Source organism: Protomyctophum bolini (genome assembly GCF_963924005.1).
Source record: "Protomyctophum bolini genome assembly, chromosome: 19".
Lineage (NCBI taxonomy): Eukaryota > Metazoa > Chordata > Actinopteri > Myctophiformes > Myctophidae > Protomyctophum > Protomyctophum bolini.
Genome location: NC_137880.1, coordinates 28,576,402 through 28,586,476, shown reverse-complemented (window position 1 = coordinate 28,586,476; position 10,075 = coordinate 28,576,402). Strand labels below are relative to the sequence as shown.

Here is a 10,075-nt window from a genome sequence, read left to right as displayed (position 1 = left end):
TGCCCGATATTGTGAGAGAAATAAGCACCTGGTATTTTCAAATCATCTTGATTCTTGAAATAAAATGTTTGAATATTTGGAAGATATTTTTAATTCTAACAACACAAATCTCCCTCCCTGTCACAAAACATTTTCAGATGGGGGGTAGGAAGAGATACATATTCATTTGTAGTCCATGACCAGTCCAGAACCATGAGTACACTTTAGAAAGTTTAGAAACAAGTTTCAAATATGTTTATGGTTTTGTCCTCAAAGTATCAGTTTTTGTATTAACTTGTATCAACTATCGTTGAAATTATAAATGTACCCACACATTCCGTGAAATCAAAATTTCAATCAATCAATCAATCAATCAATCAATCAATCAATCAATCAAATTAATAAATTAAATTAATCAATCAAAGTCAAACTACAGAAACAAATCTCTTTTAATAAGCGGACATGGCAACACTGCACGAGCTGACATAGTTATAGGGGGCGGGACAAAAGACTAACAACATCATGTTATTGGTCGGTTTAGTCCTTCATGTAATATACTCTAGGTTTAGTCACTAAACTAACACTAAATGTTAGTGTTTAGTTTATACTCTAAGCCAAGGCCTTGAACCCGACTTGTACTTCGTCGTACGAGGGCGTCGCGCACCGAAAATAGCCGATCTACAAGCTCAAATAATACTTTCAGAATGTATTACTTACTTACTTAACTGAATTTTCAATTCATTAGATTAGAACATTTACAGACATACAAAGATACACAGCAATACAGAAATCATCATAATATACCTGTACAGTTAAAAAAAAAAACTGAAAAAAGTAGGGGGATAGTCTGATGAGGCCAAGCGGTACCAACCTGATGGAATGAGTGGGGAACTATGTAAATTAAGAAGTAGGGTGAATCAATGCATCAGAAACTGTGTCTCGACAATCACACTGAAAATCGTTTAGCAATTCAATGTCATGTGTACAAACTGTCACCGTGTCACGGGTGGGCTGTTACAACAAGTAAACGGTAAATGTTGTGGAGTTGTGCCGCCCCCCTCGCGTGGTGTTACATGGTACAGCCCTACGCTGTCACGTTGAAATGTGATTTCAAGGGCAGTCCCAGCTCAGCTGTGTTTGTATGAGCGTGCTGTGCTGCTGCTACTACACTACATTTGAGACGAGCTGTGTTCCTTGGGTCATACAATATGCTTTGCCGAGTTGGTCAAGTACGCAGGTAAAACAAACATGAACAGCGATGTAACTATATTCTGTAGAAAGTGTCTATAGTTAATCCAGGATACAGTCATAATGTTAGCCAGAGATAGCATGATGTCCATGAACTTGAGACGAAGGCATGTTTATCATAGCCTAGCAGGGCTAAATTAGCTTGTGTCGTTTGAACAGTCGTACGGTACAACCGTACAAGTATGTTTCCACTCCAGCTTACATGAGTGATTAAGCATTTTGTAATGACACCCGCGTGGCATGGGCATGGCATAAGTTTGCAGTAGACTAGTATCCCACTATCCCAAGTACGTTAATCCTGAATCCAGGGCAGTCACTTGAGGACACCTGCTCCCATCGTATCTTGTATAACTGTTACTATAAACTGATGCAATTTTGCAACAGTGACATTTCAGTGCTTTCAGAGGTAGTTATCAGTGAGAACCAGTCATGAATCAAGCTGTGTGGGCTAATACAGGAGCACAATGCATTGAAATGGATGGGGAGGGGGCATTAACATATTGAAGTTAATGAGACTCAGACCACCAAATCAAGTGTTGAAGCTGCTTGCCCCCTAGCCCTGAAACATGTACCAGCGTCATGTGAACCATGGCTACTTGCCCCCAAAGGGGCAGGCCTACGGCTATACAGGACTCTTAACCCTCATTAGATTGTGACTTTTGGGCTAGTGTTGCAACTTAAATGTCAGATACTAGCATTATATCGTCTTAAGGTGCTTGTGGCTATAGTAGTGTACTAGTTATAATTCAAGCGCTTGTCTTTGTTTCAGGTGCACAGCCAGCCTGTGTCAAACATTAAACCAGGTTACTGCATCAAGGCAGAAGCACACGCTACCTGACCTGGCCTATGACTATGGTGCCTTGGAACCCCACATCTGTGCTGAAATAATGCAGATCCATCACAGCAAGCACCATGCCACTTATGTCAACAACCTCAACGTCACAGAGGAGAAGTACCAGGAAGCACTTGTGAAGGGTATACAAACTAAGCGCTCATGATGTTTTAAATCAAATGTTAACGGTGTGGAGGGGCTTGTGTACTTGTGCTAATACTCAATTACCCATTGATGTGTTTGGTTCCTACTCCAGGTGATGTAACGGCACAGGTTGCCCTGCAGGCCGCTCTGAAGTTCAATGGCGGCGGCCACATCAACCACACCATCTTCTGGACAAACCTCTCACCAAATGGTGGAGGGGAGCCACAGGGTGAGGTTGCACGCACCATCTTTTAGTCGTTTACAAACTTTCCATGAAAAGGGAGATTGAAAATGGTGTGAAAAATACAGGATAGAAATGGGTAAACTTGCATGCATATATACAGATGGTATGTACATGATGTTAAGAACTTGTGCATATGCAGGTGTGTACATAAATGTGCCACCATGAGGTACTAAGATTAGCTCATTCATTGAATTTAGATCACTTGCCATCTTTAGGCTGAGATCTCTGATCATTAACTGGCTAGTGGCTGAGCCATTACTCGCCCCTGAAATGTCATTTTGACATAAATTGACTTAACATTTGTTCTTTACACATTCCCATTGCAAGACATTTCAAAATTCTGTTCGTTTAGTTTGGACCGCCAGAACGCTTCCGGTCGGCAGCTACTCATTCACTGTGAATGCACGGTCGTGTAGGATTAAAGTTCAGTACTTTAAATTTGATAATGTAATGGCATAGTTTGTATTTGTGTTGCAACGTTGACATGATGACATGAGTTAGAAACGTCTTAAATCTCCTGTTAAAAACAGGAGTTCTTCATGGAGTTGTTACCGGTGTTGCCATGTCTGCTTGTTATAAGAGACTTTGGTCTTTTTCAGTAAAGTTGCTTGATAATATTGACAGTAGTTGCAGGTTGCATTTTTTTTGGGCTTGTTTCTAAAGTGTAGTTGCTTATTTAGGATTGTTTCCTAATGTTGTTTAAACCTGTGATTCTGCTCAAGCATTGTCATGAAGGACCCCCATGTATTTGTGCACACGGACCCCCATCTGAAAAATGTTTTGGGACAGGTTTTTATTTGTACAAAACAAACTATTTTGGAAAATATCTGATCTACAAGCCCAAGACGCATTGTGAGTTTGCTATTCTCAAGTAGCTGCTGCGATGTATAGTCTTAGTAATAAATATTAAGTATATAGTTACTTATTGGGACATTACACTGCTCTTGATTGGTGACTTTAAGAAAGTGTTATGGAAGCATTTTCCTATTACAAGACATACAATGCAAACCATTCAAACGTTAAGGTCTTTCTTTGTGCTGTAGGCTCCAAACGGTTATCTCTGCCCTGCAGGATGGGAACGTGTTATCTCAACAAACTCTTCACATCAGTATACATACTGTAGAAAATAGTTACAACAACTTTGTAGCATCCTTGTAAATTCGAATGCCTAAAAAAAGCTTGTCTAGAAACACATACAGTATTACACACACATCAGAACTCCAGGAAAGTGTTTCTTGTGTCCTAAACATTAAAATAAGATCTGGTTTCAAAAGGGGTGAAGTGGCCCTATAATCTTCTAAAGTATATATTTTTTAATGTCAACTGATCTGCTCAATAGTTTATTTATTGCTTTCTTTGGCATTGTGCAGGGGAGCTGATGGCAGCCATTCAGAGCGACTTTGGCTCCTTCCAGAAGATGAAGGAGAAGATGTCTGCTGCTACAGTGGCAGTACAGGGCTCAGGCTGGGGCTGGCTGGGCTACGAAAAGGAGAGTGGCAGGCTCCGCATTGCTGCTTGTCCTAACCAGGACCCTCTCCAGGGAACCACAGGTCAGTTTCTAATAGCAATGCCACAGTAAATGTGACGGGCCATTGTTCTGCATAAACTTTCCTTCACTTATGGGTCATGTTATACAGTATTTTCAGTGGTCTGTTATATGGATTTCTTCGTTCTGATCCACAGCTCTTATTCCCCTCCTTGGTATTGATGTATGGGAGCATGCTTACTATCTGCAGTACAAGAACGTCCGGCCTGACTATGTAAAAGCTATCTGGAACGTCATCAACTGGGAGAACGTTACCGAGCGTCTCCAGAATGCCAAAAAGTGAACTGTAATCCTTTAAAATGTCACCAGCTGACTCTTTCTAGGGGGTAAGAGCATGATTGAACTGGGTTTATTCTAAGAATTTGTTTAATCCTGAGAGGTGGCCTTTACTGGATAAAGACAATGCAAAGTGTAAAAAAACCAAAATATCCACAAATAATTTGGGGTAAATTATACGTTATTGACATTTAGATACTATCTTGTAATTGGTGTGGTTGCCTGTAGAAAGCAGACTATTGTTATTGCACTCCAGCACTTAAATTGTTTAAAAACAGTAAAATCGTGCAATAACTCTATTCTCCCCTCCGATTGGCCAGCGGTTCTGAACTCTTACCCAAGGCTTTTTTGTGCTTCATCTGATTAGACTGTGTACGTGACATGCCCAACTCAATATTCCTATAGAGATGGGCAACCACACCCGTAATTCCGCAGTCGGTGTTACTGACTCATGGTCTTTCATGTGAAACATAGTAGGATTAAAAAGAAAACAAGCAAAAAAATATCTGACCCAGTTCCGTCTGCATCCCCTGGACTTTCCTTAAACGCACAAATATATCTTTCACAGTGAGGCTTTTCATAATAATGTGATGACCGTTGTACGGTAGTTGATGTTCACATCCAGAATGCATATTCAATCTGCTGAGCTATGTTTGTCATAATTATTGGCACTAATATCAGTTTAAGTCACTGAAAATTAGTGTTTGTCTGTATTATAATAAAATCTAGGATTTCAATTAAACATTCGTTTGTTTTGGACTTTGGTGTTCACTCTCTTAAAACGGTTGTAAAGGGAAGGCAAGGGAAACCATACCTTATACAGTCGACGTGAAGTTACCAGTGAGGGAGGGACGTTTTTGGCTAAGTATTGTATTATAAGTGGCATATCAAGGAAATGAATGAATGTCACTTAATTGAAACTAATTTCTTATTTATCAGATGGTCTCCAGATGCATGATAACTTATCTAGAACACTACATGTTTAAACACTGGATAACCGTAAGGAATTAACTTTATTTCAATCTAATGCAAATGCTCTAGTCTCTCCTCATAGATCACTGGAAGGATACCATTATTCACCAAAAGGTGGCAGTGTTCTCCAAAGAATTCTACTTTGGCTGCACACCAGAACTCTGAGTCAAGTGTATACTCAATGATTAATGACTTCAAAATCAGCAGAATGTTCATATGGCATGGGATCATGCAGTAATAAAATCCCCAGTTGCCATGTACAGTATTGTCACACTTAGTGGTCTCTGTTTGATTACATTAGTTTGTATAACGGCTTACAAAGAAATACTTTACATTTGCATTATATTAATAGATATGGTGCATTTGTTTAACTATCTTTTTTGACTTTTTATAAGATTTAGTTTTCTCACTTAACCAGCACAGTACTGTCTTATGTTGCTTTAAATAGTTAGATATATGACTTGCATTCAATCGTGCTCATTTATAGAGAAATGTTAACAAGGCCAATGTTCCCAATTTTCTGCATCAGTAAGCAGACTTTTATTTCATCAGTAGTTTGTCTAACATCTGCACACAAACCATTCATCACAGCTCTTTCTAACTTATGTGCTCTCAGATCCTATCAAAAACTTCTCTTAGCAAATTTAATTTCAGCCATTCGGCTCCCCAGTTAACAATTCTCACCAATAGGAAGTTTGGATTCCAGAAGTCCCAGCCTCATCTTTAACTTTTCGTCATGAAGTGCAGCCACACTGTCCTGGTCAGTGATCAGACTTCATACTGTGATTTACACCTTGCAGTGCGTTTTAACAGCGGGCGAGCTTTGGCCGACACATCACCCAATCGCCCGTTATCGTCCTAAAAGATGAATTATTTTTATCCTTTCGGGCGACCTTGCTCCGCCCACTTTTCGACCATCGCCTGTTTGCCTGCCATTGCCGGTAGTTGCCGGGTCCCATTGACAAATAATGCACTTCCGGAAAATTGGTCTGGCTGGTCGCCCCCTGTTAAAATGTACTGTTACTTTGACTGGAGAGTTAACACCACACCGATTGCCTCCGTGGTGGGAGTTTTGGTGACTATGAAGTAGTTCCGGTGCCCCTCCATTGTTTGAACATGCATGTGGTCATTCAGTACTCATGTGTGTAATGTACGGAGGTAGATCAAAGCCAATGCTATGCCTTCGGTACCGGTGTGTTTCTGTCTGCCGGTTCTATTTTCAATCGCTGGCACAAAAAAAAAAAAGTTCCGGTAACTTGGTGGGGGTCTGGGGGCCAAGCATTAAAAATAAATTAATACACAACTAGTGTCATTTGTATTGTTTACCTTATTCCGTTTCTTTGGGGGAATACTAAGATTATTACTAATATTAGTAATAACATTAGCAGACTAGCTTTGACAACTTCATTTAGTGACGTTTGAATTTTTTCTGCCAGCCTTTGAAATCGTTTTAACAGTCTTCCCCCTCATAAGACGGTAGCCTAAATGTGGCGTGGCCTACTTTTCCTCTGTTCAATCTGGGGAGTGCCAAAACGTATTTCCTTCTTCCACAAGTCTTATAAAGGGCAATGAACTCACTCAGGATGCAGTTTATCTAACCTCTGGAAGGAATGAAGGGCAAGATTTCTCTTCCCAAATCACTTCCATTGTCTCTTTATAGTCTTTCTCTGTGTGTGTGTGTGTGTGTGCGCGCGCGCAAGCATGTTGCTATATGAGACACAGAGGGCGCAGCCGGCATTTAAGGTAAAACCACGTATAGGTTACACCAGGTCTAAATGAGTTAAAACAAGGTCCACTGTTTTCAGTGGGTGCACACAAGAATTCGATGGAATCTCGTGTGTGGCTTTGTCTCGCATCCATCCTTTCAGTGTTATGGCAAGAGCAGGAAAGTGCGGGCCGATCACATACTGTGTTTTTAATGTTCCCGTGTAAATTATGGCTTGGATACACCACCACACAGTTGGGTTTTCCTTGCATAAGAATGTTAATGTTACTCAGCTTTTCAAAGATAAATGTAGGGTGGCCCGTGGAGAGAAAAACATACCAGCTCTCAAAAATAAACACTTATTCAGACTTCCTGAAGTGCTGCCATTTCTTTTCAGTCTCTAGTTGACTTTGGGTTCGATTTGTAGACATTTCAGCTGAAACAGTAATTTCCCCTAACATTATGGTAGTGTATTATTTATGGTTGGGTTGTCTTGATAATGGTGTTAGTGAGCCACGTAGTCGGAATGGAGGTGCTTTGGATTGCCACTCGAAATAAATCAATGCAGAGATCATTGGTGTATCTTTGTTTCTTGATGATAGACAGAAATATAGTTCTTCAAGAACTATATTTCACAATTAGTCATTCCTTTCGCAATAAGTATCTGTGGTGAAAGTCATTTCGCTCATCATGACAACATAAACTTCAGATCAACTGCAACCCAAAAGCTTAGTGTAGTAGCTAGCTTAATCAGAAGAGGTTTATAATCCCTACAAAAAAGGTATCCTGTCTTGCAACCAGTGTACAAGGCATTACGCCCCATGTTCCATACAAGCTGTCACAATCCCACTTGAAGTGGAAAACTATTCCAAATGGAGTGGCAACTAAACGGAGGTAAGACTTTCCAGCTTTGGTTGTTCCTGGCAAAGAAGTGCAATGGAGCTGCATACAAGGCACCCATTTGGTTCTGAGTTTTAAGTGCTCTGAGAAGGAACTCCACAGGGCACTGAAGTGCCAGAAACTAGACGTTTCAGTGGGACTGGCATGACATCTGGACTGGCTAAATGCATGCCCATCCCTGCAGCTATTGTGAGTGGGCTGTTCTGTTTTTTCATGGTGACTGAGAGGGCTTGACAGGCAGAGAAGGACCTACAGTATGCAGAGAACAGTTACATTTCTTTTTTATTTTATTTTTACTGTTGATGCACAGGAAGATGAGTGGAGATATGGGGAATGACATGCAGCACTGGTGTCTGACCTGAGTGACCCCTCTGTTTTTGTGTTGCCTCAATGTTTCATCTCTATGAACATGATTCATACCTGGAAACAAAACAACTCTGTATTTCTGCATGTCCAATATTTCTTAGTCTACCGTAGTCCGATAAAAACATTTAGTTAAAAACTTAACGAATAAAAAATTACACAAATATCTTTGATAGATACATTTGAACAAAGTAAACTTCAATTATGAAAAGAATATAAATTATTCAATGAACAAGCAAATAAGTATAACTTCATTTTATTTAACCACTCAAGAGAAAGGAAAATCTTTTACACACAAAGGAAACAGAATGGGTAATGAGTCTGACATTTTGACCATTGAGCTAATTGAGCCTGCTTGCTCAAGCGATACATTTAATTGAACCATCAGGTCAAAATTTGTGTCAGATCCTGTGTCTAGGTGAGACATGACCTTTGACACGATCTAAATGACTCAATAGAAGAGCAGAGAGACAAAATACAACCACCCCATTTTAAAAGTTATTTGGGAGACATCCGGTGCATATTTGAGACTTGATAAAGGTAAAATGACTGATATATTGGTCAAACTGATATATCGGTCAGGCTCTAATGGTGTACGAGGCTATGATATGGGAGACAGAAGTAGACAAAACATGCACACATTCAGAAGAGAATGGAGGAGTAGAGTTGGGAAAAGAGAGGCGGGAGGGTGTGACTATACACACTACAGTATATGGCTTCTTTTCAGCAGTTACGCAAGTGGCTAAACTCACGAGTATAACAGCATCTGAAGGACTGTGTGGACATCATTTGGGCAGGAGAGTGATGAGGACTTGCCACGTGACTATAGGGTCATTTGGGTTTACATGGAATCCATCCAGGCTTGACAAATCCACACAGAGATCAAGGCACTTCAATTATATGTCTAAATGTCTCCTCTCCCATCACAGCACTATCAATGAAAAGATAGATGGCTAGATAGATAGCTAGAGAAAGAGAAATGTGGCAGATGTAGCTCCAGGCCACTGATCCTTCTGTCTATATATATAAAAAAGGAGAGAGATTTATATTTGTAAAACATCAACTCCGGACAAGTTTATGGATCCGTTTACAAGCTTGTGAATCATTTCCACGGGTCAGCCTTAAAACTTTAAATCTTTGCAATTTAGATAACCTCATCATTCAAGGTGGCGTAGGATTGATTGTGTGTGTGTGTACAAGTGCATGTCCACATAACTGAACAAGTCAGAGCGGCTGTGTTTCCTCTCTTTTTTCCTTTTTCTCTCTTCTCTCTCCATCCCTCTTTCTCTCTCTCTCTCTCTCTCTCTCTCTCTCTCTCGCTTTGCCTGTTTCTTGGCCTTTAAATCTGGAGTGGCCTTCCCCAATGCTGTATTATTCATTTTGGCAATTAAGCCTGCTGGATCTTCAGAGGATAATCCCCTTGGATTTAATCAAGAGGAGAGAGTTCTTCTGGCATATGGTTACGGTATGGGCCCTCCTCCTCTGGACTGGGAGCTCCTCAGCAGATCCTCTTTGGCCGAGCCCTCAGGATGTCAGAGGGAACTGGAGAGATCCTGGAGGACACTCACAGACAGGATATCTTAAAGGTTCCCATGATGCCATAAGGGTGCTGGGCTGCTGGCACTCGCAGCAGACTGTACTTCCTGTCTGGGAGGGAGCTGTATTCCTGCTGTCATGAGGATCCACGTGCACACCACACACGCAGTGCTTGGTCTGCTTTCAACTGCAACAGGAGTGAAATTAATTCTGCAGAGCGCTACGATTTAAACAGGTTAGGATCCACATTATACAAATGTTGTTGATGACTGAGTAAATCGAGTTAACGATGCTTCACAACCATGTAATAAAACCCAGAGAATGCGATTT

The 10,075-nt window shown here is 40.6% G+C and overlaps 1 protein-coding gene across 1 annotated transcript; it reads left to right on the top strand.

Annotated features, from left to right (window-relative positions):
* The first annotated feature begins 1,085 nt into the window (after nt 1-1,085).
* Nucleotides 1,086-5,011, top strand: sod2 (superoxide dismutase 2, mitochondrial). The gene is made up of 5 exons (XM_080791304.1): nt 1,086-1,216; nt 1,997-2,202; nt 2,316-2,432; nt 3,818-3,997; nt 4,131-5,011. The coding sequence occupies exons 1-5, from the start codon at nt 1,188-1,190 to the stop codon at nt 4,274-4,276; spliced, it is 678 nt and encodes a 225-aa protein (XP_080647430.1). The 5' UTR covers nt 1,086-1,187; the 3' UTR covers nt 4,277-5,011.
* Nucleotides 5,012-10,075: the final 5,064 nt, after the last annotated feature.

Bases quoted from the DNA above. Each gene is read 5' to 3' on its own strand.
- sod2 (XM_080791304.1), top strand. From the start codon at position 1,188: ATGCTTTGCCGAGTTGGTCAAGTACGCAG. The intron at 2,203-2,315 runs GTATACAAACTA...TTCCTACTCCAG, and splicing joins CCAGGAAGCACTTGTGAAGG to GTGATGTAACGGCACAGGTT. The intron at 2,433-3,817 runs GTGAGGTTGCAC...GGCATTGTGCAG, and splicing joins TGGTGGAGGGGAGCCACAGG to GGGAGCTGATGGCAGCCATT.